The following is a 21,858-nucleotide window of genomic DNA, read 5'->3' as shown; positions in this document are numbered from 1 at the left end:
CTCCCGTTCCAAAACCCTGGGAGCCCTCACTCCCGGATCACACCCGATCTCCGGACGCGACACGCCCCGCCGCCTGTGCCCACACTCCTAGTCCTCCTAGTCTTCTGCCTCTCCGGCTGACCCACAGGGCGCCCCCATCCACCTCGGCTCTCGCTCCTTCCTCTCTCCAGACGCAGCCTCGCACGCTCACATTCGCCACGCCCCCGCCCTTGAAACTCCCGCTCCCCGCCTCCGCCCGGCTCACACTCTTAGCCTCACCACATCTCCTCGCCCGCCCCCAGTCCACAGATCGCGTTCGGGAGGGGTGGCCGCCGCCCGCTGGGCGTCCGCGGTGCCCGCGCCTCAGCGGCCGGGAGGTGACGCGGCCCCGCGGGAGGAGCCCGGGAGGCGGAGGGGCGGAGGAGGCGCGGCGGCGGCACCGAGCGGCGGCGGCGGCAGCAGCGGCGTAGGGAGCGGGCCCACCGCACCCACTCTACGGACCCAAGGGGCGGCGGCGGCGGCGGCTGAGGGACCCTGGGCGGGCGCGTGATGAGGAAGGACCGGCGCCCGACCCTGCTGCGCGTCGGAGCTCGCTTGGATGCGGGCGTTGGCACCCGCGTAGCCCCGGCCCCGGGACTCTCCGCCGCTAGCCCTTGTCATCCCTTCTCCGCTTTCGCTTCCCCGCTCTAGCCCGGAGGGGTCTCTGGCGGCCGTCCCCTGCCCCGCGGCCCTCTCCTCGCGTCGTGGCTAGAGGGGGGTCCTCCCTCCGCGGCGCCGGGAGCCCTGTGACGCGTCAGCCGGCTGGACGGCTCAGCTGCTTCTCTGGGAAATTAGCCCCTGCTTCCTCCCTCCCCCCTCTGCGCCCCTCCGGCTCGCGGGACGCTGCCTCTGGGCGCTCGGAGCGAGTTCCCCGGACTCCCCCGGGGGGCTGGGTCGCAGCCTCCTCTTTCTCCTCTCGAGCAGTGCGCGCACCCCCCCGCCCCCGCCGCGGCCGGACACACTCGCGCCCCGGCCGGCGCGCCGCCCTCCTGCCCGCTCCCTCCAGTCACCCCACCCTTAGTCGTCCCCGCCACCTTACTCCACCACCCTTCCCCGCCGCTCCGCTCACTCCGCGTCCCGGCCCGGCCTCCCGCTCCTCTCTCCCTCCAACCGCTCACTTGCCAGCCCTTCGCCCCCGGGAAGAAGAAACATTTCTCGGAGCGCACTCATCAGCTCTCCCTTCCCCCGCGCTCGCCCTCCCCTCCCCCCGCTCTTTCTATCTTGGAGGAGGGGGGTTGTCGCCTGTGATTGAAGGCCATTGATTTGTATGTATTTGTCCCAGCGCCGGAGGCTGCCCCAGCCGCCCGCGCGGGTGCCGCCGCCGCCGCCGCCGCCAGTGGAGTTGCCTCCCTGCTTCCCTAGGGTGGTTAGACTCCACCAAATATGTCGGCTCCTGTCGGGCCGCGGGGCCGCCCGGCTCCCACCCCGGCGGCCTCTCAGCCGCCTCTGCAGCCCGAGATGCCCGACCTCAGCCACCTCACGGAGGAGGAGAGGAAAATCATCCTGGCCGTCATGGATCGGCAGAAGAAAGAAGAGGAGAAGGAGCAGTCGGTGCTCAAGTAAGGACCTGGCTCCATCTTCCCGCCTCCCTCCCTGCCCTCCGCCCCCTCGGTCGCTGCCCTGCGGCCGCCTGCGCGCCCCGGATCGCCGCCCTCCCTCCCGCCGGCGGCGCCCGGGCCACGAGGGTTGCGGCCGGCGGCGGCCGCCGGCGCTGCTTTCTGGGTGTCAGAGCGCGGGGGTGTGTGTCGGGGAGGGAGGGCGCCGAGGCCGGTTGAGGTGAGGGTCGCGAGCCTTTGGGCGTTGTAATTTTCCCGGGCGTCCCTCTGGCTTTCCCCGCGGGCCAGTTCGGCTCCGTGGCTCCGGGCGGGGCTGGGGCTGAACCCAGGCTCCGCGCGTCCCTTCTCCCTTCCCGCCGCCCCCGCGCGGAGGCAGTGACTGGGGCAAGGAATCCAATATGGCCGTGCACAGGTGCTCCCCGGCCGGGACCCGGGCAAAGGCGCGCCGGCCGGGGATGAGGGCGCCGCCGGGGGCGCCTCGTTGCCGCCTCCGCAGGGCGGCTCGGAGAGCAGAGCTGCCCACTGTCGTTGCGGGCAGGAGGGAGACTGTGCGGGCGAGGGGCCTAAGCTCTGTTGCGTTTCGGGTGGGTGTGCGACCGCCGCCATCTTCCACCCCCTCCCCCTCGGCGGGTTCTAACACCCTGCACTCTGCTGCTCTTCCTGTTTGCAACTAGTAAATCTGTTTAATCCTGAAGAGACTCTGAAGAGACTCCAGTTCCTCCCATTACTGCGCTTTGGGTTGCTTCCTACCTTGTGAAGTTCTACTATTCGTGCTGATAGGCTAGGCAGCCGGGATCTTGCCGAGGGTGGGATGGTGAAAGCAGCACCCAGGCACACGCACAGTTTAGCGCTAGGCTGTGTAACTTCAGCACCAGGGAACTGTCCGGACAGATATCTGTAGCTTTGAGACTCCTTTTCTTGTCAGTCTAGCAGAGATTTGTTTCTGCAGGTTTGCTTTTAAATGTTTTGCGGTTATTTGATGTCTCAGTTACTACGTGAAAGAGAGTGCGCAGAAGATGTGTAACCCTTCTGATGTTTTTCCAACTCAACTCTTTCATTTTTGCTTGAAATGCATTATTCATTAAGAGGTTAAGTTGTACAGTTTATATGCCAAAGGTGCGACAGTTATTTTCTGTGTTATCAAATATACTTCTCCCATATTCTCCACAGAAACACATAGTTGAAAGTGTAAGAGTTCCTCTAGGAGGGAGCTAACACACTGACCTCTGATCATTAACTTTTGAAAACAGGTTGTTGCATTCAGTATTCTTTGGCACTTACAAAGAAACAATTCTCTGTCTATACATACATATTTGCATATTTTAATGAAAAATACTCCTTTAAATAATATAATAACAAATGTATCAAATATATTTACATGTCCAAGAAAAATACTAGTTCTCAAAAATATTGAAGCACTAAGAGAGCAAATGTACTCCTAACATATTAACTGAAATAAAGAAGAATCGCTTCTTCGAAACTGATTTCTGGGTTTGAATACTTGTTTGGGAGTGTGATTTATTAGTAGGCTCGGGAAATGAAAAAGGTTAAGAGATTTGAGTAGCTTATTTCAACTAATAAAACATTATTTTTAAAAGTTTTTTGAGCATACTTCTAATTTTGCTCAACTTTACTATATATACTAACAATGCCAAGCTTTTTGATGACTTAGATTTGATATTTAGATATAGGAATCTGTATTTTTCACTATAATTGCTACAAAATAAGTATTTTCAAAATGATGCTCAAATTAAATGTGGTTTTATTTCTTTGACTCACATATTTAGATGTAGAATGTGTTTTTATTTTTTTATGGTATGATAAATCATGGTACTTACTGGCTAGTTCACTACAGTTCCAAATCTATTTATTGTTCTAATATATAGAAATTTAAATGAAGTTTTGAGTACTGAATTAAGAATTACTCAAAATGAACTATATGTTATATAGTATGAAAGGGTTTTCCAGGTAGGTACATGTGAATATATTACATTTCTATGTAAACCTACATACTGTGCAAATCATATAAAGTTTGTGCATTCATATTTGCATAGTTTAGGTAGAAACAAGCATTCTCTACACATATAGTTATACAGTATATGAAGTTACATTGATGAAAAATCTATTCATATTTATTTAAAATATCTATTTGCATTTTTACCTAACTGAGACTTGGAAGGAGTCATACCTCAAAATGATCTACATGGTTTCAGAATTATTTTTGTATTCATTTTAACAAGAAGCTATTTGGAGGTTAAAGCATAATATATTTGAAGCTTTAATTTTTAATGTTCTTTAAAAATACTTTTGGCTTTTGTAATAAAATAAGAGTTGGCAAAGAAAATGAGGAAAAGAATAGACTTTATAATAGAATGATAATAATGAAAGACAAATTGTTTTGAAGAATTTGACAATTTACTAAGTAATATATTTTCAATGTTGGGTATTAAGTTACAAATGCTATTTATAAGAAAAAAATAATACTAATATTCTTCAATGATTACTATTTCCCATTAAGTTTTAGGGACCATTTATATGGTCATGACCACACTTTGTTTCTCTTTAGTGATGTCCATTTAATTGCATGTTAACATTTATTCTGAGAGAAGGTCATGGGCAGAGAGAAATAAACTGAAATTCAAATTCATGTCTGCTGCCTTTTAACAACTATGTTAAAAAATAAGTTTGCTGTGTGAAAAATTGAAACTGTTGCATGAAAATATTTTTGCATGATATGTGAGTTTCAATATTCATGTTAAGTATTCATACAAAGTGGAGTGTACATACCCAAGGGCATCATAAGATGATGTATTGGATTACAGGAAGAAAATAATTAAAACATATTTACATTTCTACTTGAAAAAGAAAGAAATTAAGCTTTACTAATACTTAATATATAGATTGACTGTGTGAAGATGCATATAATTTATAAATAAATGTACATATTTTAAGAAGTTCGTGCCTGAGATATTTTTAGTGAGAGAGGTGAGCGATCAAAACTGATTGAGACCACTACAGTAATCTCTCTTCTAAGGAGCCTGAATAATTAAAAACTATTTATATTTATTTAATCATTAGCAATTTCTTCAAAGTCTAGCTGAATATCCACATACTCTGGAAGTCTTTGGTCACCATCACATAATACCATTTTAAGTGTGAGTGAGATATTAGGCCTTTGGAAGCATTTTTATATCTCAGTAGATCCCTCAGTAGATCAATAATTACTTTTTTAATCCTTATGTAAATTCCTTTAACAGTTTTAGTTTGGATAATGCAATCTATCAGTAAAATCTGTAATGTCCTTTTATTGATTAAAGTTTTTAAACCTTGTCTTTCAAGACTAAACTTCTTGAAGGCAAGAATAAAAACGTACCCTTCTTTGGAGTTTGTGTTTTGCAGCATCCTTAACACCTGCACGTGGTAGGTACCTAGTAAGCGATGTTGATTTAAATTGTATTAATGTTCATTAACAAGTAGTTTACCAAACTTGTTGGGAAAATGAAATTTTTGGGACAAAAGTACATAATTTATTTCAAGTTTATATTTTCCAGCGAGTTTTTGTTGTTGTTTTTGGTGTGATATTGTGAAAAAAATGAATGAGGAAAGCAAACCTACTGAAAAAGAAAAGTATTCATTCAGTAAATACTTATTGAGTTTCTACTATCTGCATATCATAGTCTTTCAGATGTTTTTGCAACAAATTAGAAATTATGTGTTTCTTGATGTGTAAATTATCTTTTCATTCTCAGTTTAGATTTTCTGTTAATGTCAAAGGGATAATTTGCTCCCCCAATAAAAGAAGATGATAAGTAAATATTTCCATGATAGATCAAGGTAATAATTTAGCTTATATTTAAAACATAGGTAAGAAGTTCTAATTTTTTTTAATAATTCAATTTTAAAAGTACTTTCCAAAGTCAATTTATAAACTCCTTTATTTAATAGGTAACACATACATAATGTACAAAATTTCTTAGCTACCTATTTCCCCTAGCCAGAGGCAACTGCTGTTGCCAGCATATTGTATACTCTTTCAGAAATATGCTATGCATGAGTGTAGATATGTGTGTATATCAAATATTGTGTGTCTGTATATGTAGGTATGTGTGTGCACACACGTATGGGTTTATATTTGTAAACATGAAGAAACACAAATGTGTCCTGCAGTTTACTTTTTAGGAGATCAGTTCCATACCTGTGAATATATGTGCCTTATTCATTTTAATGGCTGTGTAATATCCCATTTTATGAATGTTCTGTAACTTCTTTAACTAGTGTCATATTCTTAGGTATTTAAGTTATTTCTAATTATTTTGCCATTAGAAATAATGCTGTGATAAATATCTTTGTATATATGTCATTTCCCACATGTGTGAATATGTCTCTGTAATAAATTCCTAGAAATGGGATTGTTTGGTCAAAAGGTCATAAAATATAACTTTTATATTTTTTATAACTTATATAAAATAAAAAATTTAAATTTTAATAAATATTAAAAAATAATAAATATTAAATTTCATAAAGGAAGTATGCATAAGTGACATATACTAGGGAGATTTTCACACATCCTTGTTAACTCAGTATGTGATAGTCTTTGCCAATGTTTTGGTGAAAAATATGCCATTCTAGATTTCATTGCAGTTTTCTTACTATCAGGGAGGTTGAGAGCCATTTACATTTGTTTAGAGCCTTTTGTATTTCTTTTTCTGCTTGTCACTTTTAGTGATTTGTTGAATCTCTTTATTTGTCACCTGTTTTATGACCTTGTTTATACCTTTTTTTACTAGTCAGGGTTTTTAAAAATGTATTTAAATTTATTACTTTTTGTTTTATGGGTTTCGGGTTTTGTGATATGCTTAGAATGATCTTCCTCATTCTAATATTTAAAATACTACCATATTTTTTCTTATAGCTAAATGAAATTTTAAGAGTGTGGCATGTCAGATAAATGATGTAACAATCATGAAGACTTAAATAAAAATCGTTATTGTACATGTAAATAGCCATGGTCATTGCCAAAACTTGAAACTCTATGGTTTTTTTTTTTTTTTAATATTTTATTTATTTATTTATTTATTTATGGCTGTGTTGGGTCTTCGTTTCTGTGCGAGGGCTTTCTCCAGTTGCGGCAAGTGGGGGCCATTCTTCATCGCGGTGCGCGGGCCTCTCACTATCGCGGCCTCTCGTTGCGGAGCACAGGCTCCAGACGCGCAGGCTCAGTAATTGTGGCTCACGGGCCCAGTCGCTCACGGCATGTGGGATCTTCCCAGACCAGGGCTCGAACCCGTGTCCCCTGCATTGGCAGGCAGATTCTCAACCACTGCGCCACCAGGGAAGCCCGAAACTCTATGGTTTTTTTTTTTTTTTTTTTTAAACGTTATTTCTTTTTTTTTTTTTTTTTTTAACTTTTTGGGTTTATTTATTTATTTATTTATTTATGGCTGTGTTGGGTCTTCGTTTCTGTGCGAGGGCTTTCTCTAGTTGCGGCAAGCGGGGGCCACTCTTCATCGCGGTGCGCGGGCCTCTCACTGTCGCGGCCTCTCTTGTTGCGGAGCACAGGCTCCAGACGCGCAGGCTCAGTAGTTGTGGCTCACGGGCCCAGTTGCTCCGCGGCATGTGGGATCTTCCCAGACCAGGGCTCGAACCCGTGTCCCCTGCATTGGCAGGCAGATTCTCAACCACTGCGCCACCAGGGAAGCCCGAAACTCTATGGTTTTTAAGGATTCAAAATGCATTCTAAAAAATTGATTGGCCTTTTATGAGAGAGTACCTAATAAATTCTTTATATATATTCTATATTTTAAAGTAACTAGGACAATTAAATAATATCTTGTTGACAATATATATTAATAAAAAATTGATTGTACAGTGTGATGAAGAGAGAGGTAGTGGAGACAAGTGTGCTGGGCCAGATGGATTTCTACTTGAAACTTTATTTTACTAATTAATAACTGTAAGTTCTTGCTTACATTATTAAACTCTCTGAGCCCCTGTTTATCTGTATTATCTGAGTAATAACATCTACCTTGAAGGATTGTTGTAATCAATATAGACTATTTAAGTGTCCTGGCACAAACAGGTGTGAAATAAATAGTTGTTATTAACTGATTATAGACAGGAGTCTCTGAACCTTAATATTATAGCATTCCTGGGTGAAATTTGTCCCCCCTCCCCTTTTTTTGAGAGATTCTTTTCCTTGTCTACTGGGAAGTCAAAATATGCCTGGAGGACTTTTAGATGACTTCATTATTTGTCTAGAAGGCTAAGAATGAGGAGAGGGAAGGTGATGAATTGGAAGCAGTTTCCTCGGCAAAAACCATTAATAAGGAGTCTGATAACTAAGGTGTAGCAGTGAAAATAATACTGACACCATGTTATTGGTTACTGGCAAGATACTGATTGATTGTCCTAGGTGAATGTGAGGGAACTAATTTGTGGAAATTACATTGTGATTGTTCTTAGATTTGCCTGGATCAATTTTTCACTCTATTAGTAAATCAAAAATATGTATTTACTTATTTGTCTTATTCATATTATATATGAGGACTCAGAATCTTATCAGGTTAATCTAATTCTGAAGCATGGTTTTTAGAGTTTAGAATGCTCATCTCCTTTCCTTTGCCCCTTAAATACACACAATTTTGTATGCCTGCCTCTTTCTCATCCTTCTGGCCTTAGCTTCTAATTTGTCTCCTTAGAGAGCGCTTTCCTGCCCATGCTTAGAAAGCATGGGCAGGAAAGCTCTTTCTTTTATTCTTCATCACATCTTTAATATTTCCCCAATTATTCTTATCAAAATTTACATTGGAATCTTTGTTTATAATCTGTGTACCCTGCTGGATTATAAACTCCCAGAGAACAGGCACCATGTCTGTCTTGTTTATCATTTCAGCCTCAGCTTCTAATCTAACACAATGCCTTACACATTGTAGCACTCAAAAATATTAGTTGGGTGAATGAATGAAACATTGGGAATTAAATGCTCACTTAGAAATTAAATGTTCATTTAGAAAATAAATGTTCATTTAGATAGTGCTTGCTTTCAAGGTAAAATTCAGTAATCTAAAAGAAAAAGGTTTGCTTAGGTAGTAGTGCCCTTGTTTTTGAAATGAAATGTAAGTTTTAAACATACGTCCAGTTTTGCTTATTTTACTGGAAGCAAACTTCCAGTATTTTTGTATGATTGCAGCTTATCTTTCTTTTGGACTAAGAGCATATCTGTTTTGACTAGAAACCAGAAGAATATTGTGATATATCATTTTCCATTTAAGGAATATTGCAAATTAAGGAATATTTTACTTTAAAAATGATTACTTTACTTTTAAAGCTTTTGCAAATTTCAGTATGTTTAACAGAGCTGAATGGTAAGGAACACACAGAATGTGTTGGTTAGAAATAATTCATTTCCTCCAGGAGCGGACAATCCAAGGCCAAGCATAATCGTATGAACACATAAAGATGTAAAGTGCCATGAAAAAACACTGTAAAGTTGTTTTTAGCACATTATAACCATAGCAAAAAAATGTTAGATAATCCAGTGAGTAGTTTGTTGTCTCTTTGGTATTGTTTGAGGGTGTCAGACAGTTTATTCTTTTAAAATCTCTAGAAATTTCACTGCTAGTTATTAAAGATAGTAGAGACTAAAGATATCAATACTTTTGTATTCTCTAGTCATGTAAGGAAATGCAGACATCTCTGGGTGTTAAAAACACTTTTAACCATTATCAGCTAATCCTTGAGGAACTCACTGTAAGAACCATGATAAACCACAACTAAACTATTGCATAATAAGTGCTAGGAGACGACTGAGCACAGTATATCGTGGCTATATTCATACAAGAGGAGTGCCTGATCCAGTCTTGGGGAGATAGCATCTAGGCTGAGTCTCAAAGGATGAGTAGATGTTGGCTGAGCAGAGGAAGATGTTGCGAACAAAAATACTAAAACTCCCACATCTCTCCCCCAAAACTTTACCTTTCATTTGTAAAAGAGAGGCAGGGAATGGTGGAGAAACTCACTTGAAGTGGTTCAGAAGGTCTGGAGCACAGGGTTTAAATGGAGGTGAGTTAGTAGAAGAGACTGGAGAGATGGCAAGGTTCAGAGTTGAAAAGATTTTACATGCTATTCTTTGGATTTGGATTTAATCCTGAAGGCAGTAGGGAGTCCAGGAAGGATTTTAAGCACTGGCGCAATATAATCAGACTTTTGTTGTCAAACTACCTCCCCCTACCACTTTTACAAGTATAATGGGTTGATGAGAATATGTAATGCTAGAGACAAGGGCAGTAGTTGGGAGACTCTTACAGTAATCTGGGTGATAAATGATGAAGATATGAAATAAGGCAGTCATGGTGGAGGTGGAGAGGCAGGACAGATTTTGAAAAATTTAGGAGCCAAATGGCCACGACTTGACAGCTGTGTGTAAAGGGTGAAGTAAGCTCTTACCATGCCTGACTTGCTCAACTGACTGCTGTATACATAATATCTATTTGTCTTTGTCTGCTTAATGTCACTGGCGGTCAGCTCTCTGAACCCATCTAGTTTCAGGACCAGCGTTCTCTTGAGAGGGTGGTGGGGAAGTGGCTTCTTTTATTGTTTTAGTTATTCTAAAGAGTTTATAACATGAATATGAGTACTAGAAGTGACTACAACTTGGGATGTAGTGGGGGTAGGATGGGAAATAATAGAGCAGTAATAAAAGGGAGAAAGGAAAGAAGGCAAAGAAAAAGGGGAGAACAAGGTCAGGACTATTTGAATCCATTCCTAATAGGAAGGAACCCTAATAAATACCTTTGCTGATAATACTTTTTCCTGCTGGATATATTAACGCCATGTAATCTTTTCCAGGTCTGTCTTCCTTTTATTGAACTTTCCTTGCTCCCATTGACAATTTAGTCTCAGTGAATTTCTCACCAACTGGTTTTGTTTCATTCTTTGGGTGTTTAAAACTATTATGCAGTCTTTGTTGTATATGTTAGATTTAATTAGGACAAACTTCCTTTTTTTGTATATCTTCCTATATACCTTCTTAATTTCCTTCTGAGGAAATTTTGGAAATGCGAGTGTATTTTAGGAAAATATAGAGAGGAGATTAGCTGTGGAAATGACATGTTGCAGTTGATGAAGATTCTTTTCCTCTTTATATGAGCTTACTGAATTATTGCAGAATTTATAAATTTTGTTGGATTTTGTGATGGGAAGTTCTAGAAATAGGGTTAGAGCTAGGATTATAGAAAGGGAAAAGTTGAGAACAGGTTTAGACCCAGGAGTGATATAATATTGTTTCACCTAATCTCTCTATATAATTGTTATCAAAAAACTGTTGGGCAACTACATAGTATAAATTAAGCTAAGAATGAACAACTTTTATATAGTTTATATATTATGAACATGTATTATATCTATATTATATATACACATCAAAAAGCTCTAATTTATATTTTCCATACAACGTCCCGCAACTAGGCTTCTGGGATGCTAAAACTAGGAAAAAAAGGATACACTGAATAATACAGCTAGACAGCAGAATAACCACAGTGGTGTTTATTGGTATTTCATGCTTTGGTATTGTTCAGCTGACAGATGGAGACGATGCTGACATCCATCTTGTTTTGTTGGCGTGTGAGGTGTCTATTACAGTTGTTGTAATGGTTTGCTTCTCAGGCACATGCATGAAAAATCTGTTTAATCACATATCACATCACACATAATTCCTTTTGCCCGAAAGCTGAAAAAATTAATTAATGCTTTTATTGGCACAAAATTTTTTTTTGTCAAAAGTGAATTTTGTGGTGGAGGTAGCTAGGTGTTCATCAACGATTTATATTCCTCTTTCATAGAGTTGTTGCTATGCAGCAGCTGTCTAGCCCTGGACTGCCTTTTCCAGCTCCTCTTGTATCTAGGTGGGTTCATGAAATAGAGCTCCGGCTGATGATTATCCTCCCCCTCTGCCCCCCAACCCTGCATTAGATTTTACATGAATAAGAGATATACTTCTGTGTTAAGTCATTGTGATTTTGGAGGCATATCTTTTACTGTGGCTAATATCACCTAATCTAATACAAATTCTCTTATGATTACTGCCTGTTACTTATTTAACTTTGGAAAAGTTTTAAAGTTCACATCTGCACTGGTTGAATCCAGAAGTACTTCCATGGTACTGAATTCTACCATCACAGGCTGATCTCTCTTCAACGATTGTTTGGTCTAACTAACCTATATCTTAACTCAGTCATTGATTCTTGAATACAGAATTTATCAGGAAGTGTCTTTTCCACCTGCTTGGTGACAATTGGGCTGTATCCCAACTGAGGATTTGTTGTTGAAGTTTCGGGAAAGTACTTATACTGTATCTTAACAGAGATACTTGCTCTGGAAGCTAACATAGCATATAGACTTAATGACGAGAAAGAAAAATTCACAACGCTAAGGATCCATTTTAGAACAAATTGAAGCTTCATGTTAAAAGTTTGCAGGTTGAAGGCTAATGGTTAAACTCCATCTCCAAGCTCTTAAGGTTAGGAAGATTTACAAAACTGGCAGGTGAATTTTATAAGACCAGAGGGAGATATAGTTGAATGTTGTTGAACTTTACCACTGCATTTTACATATTTTTCCATTCACCACTCCAGATCTACTCCATTATTTTTTTTCCCACTTTGCTTTGTACTATAGGAGGCTGACCTCTGTGGATTGCACCAGCAGGCTCCCTTGTTCTCTGACCTCCAGGTGGGTTCTGTTGATGTGAGACGTTGGCAGATTGGATGGAAGCAGAATGAGGTCAGGTTATTTGTTCCCAGGTTTCCTCCATACCAGTCTGGTGGCCCTCTTAGTATAGCTATTTTTCTTCTGGTTCTGGAAATTGCTTCCCACTGTTGCTAGCCCCCATACTGCACTTTCCCTTGTTGGTTTCCTTAAACCCTGCCCACACCTTTGTAAAACAGTCCCTTTATTAAACTCTCTTTAGTTACTCTGTTTGAATATGCCATCTGTTTCCTGCCAGGACCCAGACTGATACACCGGAGTTCAGTAAAAATTTATTGGGATTATGAATGTGAATGGACCATGACTTTAGGTATTCACAACCCACTTCCTTCTATGTAATCATAGTAATCTTTTTACGAATCCCTCTCTGTGTCATGTTCTTTAACTCTTTGATTATGCACATCCTCTTACTTTACCTGATATGCTGTTTTGTGCCCAGCTCCATTGCTGTGAAGATATACATCTCTCTGATGTATTTCCACCAGTTGGGTGTCTCTCCTTTCAATTTCCATAGCATTTTGTAAATAATTATTTTATAATGTTTCAGATTTTCAATATCAGTTACTAATCTCTATGTTCTTCTTAGTATAACAGGTTTCTTTGATGTCATGGACCAAGTTTTAATCATCTTTTTATGCCCAGGGTAGTACCAGGCACGTAGTTGTGAGTCAATAAACATTTGTTAATAAAACCTGGAGGTCGTGGGAGTCATTCTAATTTCCTCCCTCTTCCTCAGTCCTTAAATATAATCAGTTACCAAATCCTGTCATTATTATCTCCCAAATATCTTTGAAATCTGTCTCTTTCTCTCCATCTTCATTGTCACTGCATTGTTTCATGCCTTTACTATCTTTTCCTTAATTATTCATTTCTAAACACGGATCTTTACTTCAGGCTCACTTCCTGTAATCCAACCTCTATAATAGTACAACACTCTAACATACAAATTTAATGTTCTTAATATTCTTCAGTACCTCCCCATTGCATTTACGATATAGTTCAAACTTCTAGGTATATCATAGAAGTCCCTTTGTGATGTTTTATCAACCTTTATATCCTGGCAGTCTTTCATGAGCACTGCCTGTTTTGATTGTATCAAAATATTTGAAGTGAGTTCCCTATTTTTTTTTTTTTTCCACCTTCTGTTGTAGTTTAGCATATACTGTTCTCTATGACTAGAAAGCCCTAGGCACTTTTCTCTGGCTGAGTCCTCCTAGGTCTTAACTGAGATTCATCTCAGGTTTCCAACCTTTTGGAAACTGGGTTAGATGACTCTCGTTTGCGCTCTTACAAACTCTTGTTATATACTTCTATTATATACATTAATACTACATTAATACTCAATAGCCAACATTTATTGAATGCTTACTGTGCTGTTGCTATGCTCTATTATATATGTATTATCTGATTCAGCCGCTACAACAATCTTATGAGATAGTTATTATTTTTCCCAGTTTTACAGATAAAAAAAAAAAGAAAACTCCAGTTATATGCTCAGAGTTTTCAGTAGGGAGCGAGGATTTAAGCCCAAGCAGTCATATTCCAGAATTTGTACTCTTAATAACCACACCTTATTATGTTATAGTTGGTGACTTCTTCCTCTTTTCTGATAGATTGTAGAAAAAGGACAGTGTTCCCAGTGGGTGGTCCATTGTAAGTGGATATAAATTTTTTTTTGAATGAATGATTAAATCTGGCACTGCCTGACTGACAGAGTGGATAGCTGCTAATACCTCAAGAAATGATTATCTTTAGGATTTAGTGGTCGCATTTGTAAGAGGTTTATTGTTACTTCTCTTGGACATGAGAGCTATTGGTTATGGTGCATGGTATTAAACTAACAAGTAGTGGGCAGCAGATCAAAACAGTTGAGAACAAAATACATTTAATAAGTATTATTTTTTTCATTTAAAAAACTTTTCATTTAATAAACATTTATTCAAGGATGTGAGAGATTAAGCCACCTTTTGCTGGTGCACCAGTAGACACTGTTTTTTTGCTATAGTGTCAAGTATTTTTCTATTTGAAATAGTAGTTAGCATTTTAGAGAATTCCACCAATAAAAAAAATTCTCTGGACAATAATAATGGTGGTATTGCAGGGATAGGAAGCTTTGAGGACAAAGCATCTTTGTTAAGACCAGGTTCAATGTCTAGAATATGAGGTGATGAAGTTGATTTCTAGATGATAAACAATATAAAGAATATTAGCATATGGTCAGTGACCACTCTTCAAATATGTTAACAAGAATAAGGTAACGTGGTAACAAAGTTGAGCCAAAGAAATGAACCAGAAGGTGTGTGTAATAGCTGTTTCATTTGAGGTAATCTATGGCTAAGATTTCCTTAAAGAGGCTTTACCCTATCTATACCTCATTTTTTTTTTCTTTTTTACCTCATGTTTAATTTCTTAAAAAATTTCCCCCTTACTTTGTAATTATGTTCTTAATGGTAAAATTCCAGTATATTTTTGTTGATATGATAGTGAGAGCTTAGAGTACTCCTAGAGAGGTGTTGTTGTGGTACCATTGGTTGTCTTAGCTGAGATCTGAAGAGGAGTGTGTAAAATTGAGGAAAGAGAAGTGGAAATTCAAGAGTATGAGACTAGTGTTCACTTTTTATCTTAAGCCTCTTCCATGTAGGGTTTTCTTTGAATTTGAATATATCTCTAGACTTGTAGCAGGAATTGAAGGAGGGAATTAATATTTCTTCAGTGTCTACTATGTACTAGGATCCAGGTTACAAAGCTTATCAGAACACAGATCTGTACCTAGATCTTTCTAACTCCAAAACCCAGTCTCTTTCCATCACATTGCTGTTTAGTCTTATGGAAAATAGTTAAGAGCCTAGTGCTGAAGCACTTGGACTCTGGAGTCAGACAAGCTTGGGTTTGAATCCCAGCTCTGTTACTTGGTAGTTGTGCACCTCAGTGTCTTTATCTGTAAAATGGGGATAATAATACCTACTTCATAAGCTGTTATGAGGATTAAGTTTACATTTATAAAGCTCTTAGAAGAGTTCCTAGCACATAATAAACATCATGTGTTTGTTAAATAAATAAATTAGCTGAAAGAGGAAAGCATTGATAACTATGGAGAATATCAATCCAGTTTATCTTCAATAAATACTTTTATGAATCCCCAATATTTTAATACCTGTTGAAAAGACATTGCTACTTCCTTTAATAAAGTATGACCTAGATCTTCCAAGGTTATAAGTAGTATCCCTTGTATTAATTAGTTTTCTACTACTAACAAACTTAGTGGCTTAAAACAATACAAATGTATTATCATACAGTTCTGTTAAGTCAGAAGTCTGACATGGGTCTTACTGGACAAAATCAAAAGAACTGGCTGTGTTTCTTTCTGGAAGCTAGCAGGGGGATGTTTCCTTGCTCATTTGGGTTGTTGAAAGAATTCAGTTCCTTGAAGTTATAGGACTGAGATCCCCATTTCCTTCTTGGCTATCAGCTGAATGCTGTTTTGACCTCCTAGAGACCTCTCTCCAGTCTTGCACATAGCCTCCTACGTCTCAGACCCATCAATGGGGCATTCAGTTCTTCTCAAGATGCCATCTCTTTGACCGTTCTTCTGTCACTGCATCTCTCTCTGTCCACAGCTGGGAAAGATTTTTCTCTTTTAAGGATTCATATGATTAGATTGGGCACACCCAGATATTGCAGAATAATCTTCCCATCTTAATCACATCTCTAAAATCTCTTTTACCATGTAAGGATACATATATTCATGTTCCTGGGATTAGAACATGAACATCTTTGGGCAACCATTATTCTCCTTACATTTCTATAGTAAGTGCCACTAGATATAAGTTTGGATATATGTTTTTATAAAGGAGACATTGAGCTACTCTTATTTTTAAAAATGTATTTTGTATTCAGAGACACAAATTCTAGAATGGTATCTCTGAAATAATATTTTACAATGTACTTTTCCATAGGTTTATTATACTTTATTGCCCTCAAATTACTGCCAATCTGCTCTTCACTTTTCATTTATTTAAGTTTCCTCTTGAATTAAAATACTGGTCAAATGGGAAGTGGGGTTGGGGGGTTGGGGGCAAGCAGTGAGAGTTGTTCTTAGCTCTGCACATAAAGAACACTTAAGTACTCTTCCTGAGTAGTCTTTTCCGTTAATAATTGGATTTATTTTTATAGATTGAGGAATAAATAAATTTGCCATACGACTAACATAGTGAAGAGTTATTGAAACCTTTCCAAATGCAACATTTTCATTATCTGATGGCCATTTTAAAAGACTCAGTATAAACTTTATATTATAGTATGAGTAAATAAAGATTGGGATTTAGTCTTTGATGAGAGTGTAGTTTTTCTTGGCATGTTTGGTTGAAGAGCCATTTCTTACCCTACAATAAATGTGCTTTCATATATTATTTTTCTTTCTTATAATTTTTAGCCAAGAAGTCTGATTTAATGAAAAGATATAGTATGTAGTATGACTTAAATTTTATGTCAGTGGTTAAAATGTAATCTATTGTTTTCACTTTAGTACATAAAATATTAAAAGTAGCTATGAAATAGCTAGAAAAAGAAAATAACCAAGGTTGTCCTTCAAAACTACTAACACAAATTCATGTTTCAGCATATCTTTTTTTTTTATATATGTTAGTAATTACCATTCTTTTTTCTTTTTGGCTGTGTTCGGCATTCGTTGCTGTGTGCGGGCTTTCTCTAGTTGCGGCGAGCAGGGGCTACTCTTCGTTGCGGTGTGCCGGCTTCTCATTGCGGTGGCTTCTCTTGTTGTGGAGCACGGGCTCTAGGCACGTGGGCTTCAGTAGTTGCAGCACACATGCTCAGAGGTTGCGGCATGTGGGCCCTAGAGTGTATGGGCTTCAGTAGTTGTGGCGTGCGGGCTCTGTAGTTGCAACTCATGGGCTGTAGAGTGCAGGCTCAGTAGTTGTGGTGCACGGGCTTAGTTGCTCCACAGCCTGTAGGATCTTCCTGGACCAGGGATTGAACCTGTATCCCCTGCATTGGCAGGCAGATTCTTAACCACTGCGCCACCAGGGAAGTCCAGCATATAGTTTTATATGTTGGAGTAGACTAGATAACAGAGTCCAATCAGGAGACAGAAACTACAATAGTAATTTGAACAGGGAAATTTTAATATAAAGGTTTATTAACTTGTAGCAGAGAACAGCCACCTCCTTTAGGGCTGAGGCTGAGTACTCAAGGAAGGAACAAACTTGGAAGAGGTCCCTTCCCCCATGACTAAGGCTGAAATTCAGCCCTTTTTGGAGGTCGTGGCAGTGTCCCATTGAGCTGCCACCAGCTGGGGCAAGCAGGCAGGAAATCATCTGTGGGGATTTTGGCTGCTGAGAAGATGGCTGGAGCGCTCAGGAAAGTCCCTCACTGGGGAGCCACCCACGGGTGTCCATGAAGCTTGTTGGGATACTGCCTGCTGGGATGCTGCTGAAATTTCTGGAACGATGCCTGTTGGGGTGCTGTTGAAAAGTGCTAGGAGAGTGAGTGCCACTGGGTATCCTGTAAGCTCCTGGCAGCCAAGCATCGCAGGAAACACTACGGAACTCCCAGAACCAAAAAGAAAAGCCCCTTCTTCCTTTTGCTCTGGCTCCCTCTACTGACAAAACTTAACATTGTGCCAACTGGTAAAGGAGAAATGGTCATAGAGTCCAGACCCAGTATCACCAAGTAGGACAAAGAAGGATGGATTAGGAGCTGAGAGGCAATACATGTATAAATTTACGGTAGGCTATGCTATCCTCAAATATCAGTAGCTTAAAACAATATAGATTTATTTCTTTTTCGTGCTATATGATTTTTCTGGCTCAATTGGGGTCTTCACTCCACAGTCAACACTGAGAGCAGATGAAGAGAGAGACTGGTGAATTGCAAGTTGTCTCTTAAAGTTTCCTCTCAGAAATATGTATATAACTTCTGCTCACATTTCATTGGCCATACATAGCAAGTTACATGATCCTGCCTAACTCAGGGTAGAAAAGTGTAATCCTACCATGGACAGAAGCAGAATCAGAAATATTTGTTGAAAAATATAACTACCACAGGATTGACAGGATTGGTATTAGAAAGTTTGTCAATCCCTAGAATAATTATTTATAATTCTGCCTTTAAAAATTGTTTAATTTGCTTTGTAGTTTTTAGGAATTTTAGTGAAAAATAGTATCAACATAAAAATTGATGGTGCTCTTAACTTCTGGGTCAGTGACCTCAAATCTGACAGTGACCTTACTCATTTGTGTAAAATAGGGAGGGTGAAACATATTTAAGCAGCAGGAAATATATTTTTTGAAGGTTAGATACAGACTTTACTTTAAATTTTTGCATTTAAAATTTTTATATTAACTTATGCTTACATGATATTACATGAAATATGAAATGTATCTTTTTATGCAGAAAAAGGTTTTTTCATTTATGGTCAGTCTTGGATAAGGAAGAAAAAACAAGATTTGGGTATCTGGATTAGAGTCCTGGCTCCATCATTTACAAGCTATGTTATCTTGAAGAAGTCACTTCAACTCCCTAAACTCTGTAAATGGAGATCGAAAACACAGGTCCAAAATTCCTTAACTGAAACTTGTTTTGCCAGCTGTGTTTTAGAATGCAGGTATTTTGGAGTTTAGAAATGTAAAGGTGCATATACCATGGAAATGTGTAACTCTTAGCGGGTCAGGACAGCAGCCCCTAAGCGAACACATTTATATTTCTCTAGTGAAACATGAATATTTACAAGTAGGTTAAATAAAGACTATATAAAGCCTCATGCTAATTCATTCAGATCAAGAATTTTGGCACAGACTCACAAAAAAAGTTCTGTTTTCAGAGCTTTTGGATTTTGGAATCATGGATAAGGAATTAGGGTCTGTAGTATCTTTCTCATAGGGTTAAGGTGACACTGTAAATGAAAGTGCCTGTGAGCTATAAATTGCTATAACATGTTAATTGTCATAATCACAGTGGCCATTGATGTTATAACTGTCACCAGCCATTTAAAATATTCCTGTATTGCTAGGTGCCTGAAAGATGGGAGGAAGGGATGGAGTGGCAGAAGCTAGTCGGCAGAGGTCAGTTGTACAGGGCCTTGTATGAAGGACTGGTGTTCAACTGATGTGTACCAGTACAGAGATACTAGTTATTAAAACATTGAATCACTTTCATGCAGATTGGTAACTTTTACTGGAGAATGTTACCTAATGATGTTGTCCAGTGCAATCTGTAGGGGTGAATGACATGTCCTCGTAACGTTGCTGGTGTGGATTAATGTGGTCCTTGGAAGGCACGTAGTGACTGGAGCTGGAGCTTTAGTGCCTGCCTAATACTTCAGCATTTCCTGTTGTTGGAGGTAATGGAACAGGCAGGTAGTTTCTGTGGTACCATTTTTGGGGGGAATGTCCTGAGGCACAGGGGTTTCATACCTTGTGGGAAACACTAGCATCCATATGCTATGTGACAGTGACACGCAGGCAGCATGCCCAGTTGCCTTACAGCTGCAGCAAAGTGCTGCTGGGTACCAGGGACTAATGACTGTCATTTTAATGAGAAAGATGTTGGGAAAAGCTTGGTAGGGTTCTAAATATCAAATCATGGCCCCTTTAAAGAGATTAAATCAACACTTCTAAAACTTAACAAGTGATTTGGAAATTGTTAAAATGACTACGTGTATAATTTATGCTACAACTCTTATTACAGTAGTCCCCCTTAATCAGCTGGGGATATGTTCCACAGCCCCCAGGGGATGCTTGAGACTGTGGATAGTACTGAACCCCATATGTGCGGGTTTTTCCTGTATGTAAGTACCTATGATAAAGTTTAATTTATAAATTAGGCACAGTAAGAGATTAACAACGATAACTGAAAATAACATAGAACAATTATAACAATATACTGTAATAAAGGTTATGTGAATGTGCTCTCTCAAAATATTGTACAAATTTCATGCTTTTTCCATCTTAACTTATCATTCAAGTGGCCATAACTTTTGAAGTTTGAGGTGCGACCGCAAAACTAGTGCAAATTTCTTTTTCCTTCTTCACAATTTCACAGATAGAGGATTTGATCTTACAGTAAATCTTAACAACCTCAGCATACAATTTTTTTCTTTCATTATTAAGTTGAGAACTTTCACCTTTTCACTTAAATGAAACACATTATGGCTTCTCTTTGGCATTTACAAATTGCCAGCGTTGCTAGTCTTGTGCTCTGGGACCATTATTAAGTAAAATAAGGATTATTTGAACAGAAGCACTGTGATACTGTGAGAGTTGATCTGATAACCAAGAAGGCTACTAGGTGACAAATAGGCAGGATGAGCTGGGCAAAGGGATGATTCACATCCTGGGTGGGACAGAGCAGGACAGCTTAAGATTTCATCACGCAGTTCAGAATGATGTGCAATTTAAAACTTATGAATTGTTTATTTCTGAAATAAACATTTTCCATTTAATATTTTTTGACTGCTGTTGACCGCGGATCACTGAAGCTGCAGTAAGCAAAACCGCAGATAAGGAGGGACTACTGTACACAGTAAGCATCTATAGCTTATTTGGAAAAAAGAAATTTATTTATTTATTTTTAAATTTATTTATAATTTTTAAAAAACGTTATACAATTTTTTTTTAATTTGTTTTTTTATTTATTTATTTTTGGCTGCGTTGGGTCTTCGTTGTTGCGTGTGGGCTTTCTCTAGTTGTGGTGCACGGGCTTCTCATTATCGTGGCTTCTCTTGTTGTGGAGCATGGGCTCTAGGCGCAGGCTTTAGTAGTTGTGGCACGTGGGCTCAGCAGCTGTGGCTCGTAGGCTCTAGAGTGCAGGCTCAGTAGTTGTGGCGCACGGGCTTAGCTGCTCTGCGGCATGTGGGATCTTCCCAGACCAGGGCTCAAACCCATGTCCCCTGCATTGGCAGGCGGATTCTTAACCACTGCGCCACCAGGGAAGCCCCTACAATTTTTAAAAGTTACTTTCCATTTATAGTCATTTCAAAATATTGACTATATTCCCCATGTTGTACAACACATCCTTGATCCTATCTTACACCCAATAGAAATTTACTTTTAATGTTAATTTATATATTTATTGTATATTAATTTTATATGGTTGTATCAGTTGTTAAATATTTAGAACCATCTATGCTTGTATGCCATGTTAAGAAATTTGAACTTATATCACTGGCATGTTTGATTGCCATGAAAGATTTTGAAATAAGAGCATGTTAGGGCCTGTATATTCATAAATTCCATTGATTTAGTGTCAGAAAATCTAGCTAGTGTGAGAATTCTCACCAGTGTATTTCCACCAGTATTGCCAGTGTCTCGTATTCTGGAATCTTGTGTTTCTATCCTGGATTTGTCCTCTGTATAGTTTCAGAGTACCGTCTTAAAAATCAAATTTAAATCATTCATTCCCTAGTTTAAAGACCTCTTTAGCCTTCTTCTTGCTTTGGATAAAATTCAGACTCCTTACTTTTGTACACAAGCTCCTTCACAGTCTCTCCCCAAACTCTTTCCAG

General features: G+C 39.5%; 1 protein-coding gene across 14 annotated transcripts in view; it reads left to right on the top strand.

Moving 5' to 3' along the window:
- The first annotated feature begins 400 nt into the window (after positions 1–400).
- Positions 401–21,858, top strand: part of RIMS2 (regulating synaptic membrane exocytosis 2) — a 605,377-nt gene continuing 583,919 nt past the window's right edge. For 13 of the 14 annotated variants that reach the window (XM_057531989.1, XM_057531993.1, XM_057531987.1 and 10 more), the window contains exon 1: positions 401–1,577. In XM_057531989.1, coding sequence (XP_057387972.1) covers positions 1,402–1,577 — 176 coding nt within the window. In that variant the 5' untranslated portion in view covers positions 401–1,401. Of the gene's footprint in view, positions 1,578–12,248; positions 12,303–21,858 lie in introns of all 14 variants that reach the window. The other variant, XM_057531986.1, reaches the window with a different exon arrangement.

The sequence above is a fragment of the Balaenoptera acutorostrata genome, chromosome 17, assembly GCF_949987535.1.
Source record: "Balaenoptera acutorostrata chromosome 17, mBalAcu1.1, whole genome shotgun sequence".
Taxonomy (NCBI): Eukaryota; Metazoa; Chordata; class Mammalia; order Artiodactyla; family Balaenopteridae; genus Balaenoptera; species Balaenoptera acutorostrata.
This window is presented reverse-complemented; position numbering and strand designations above follow the sequence as displayed.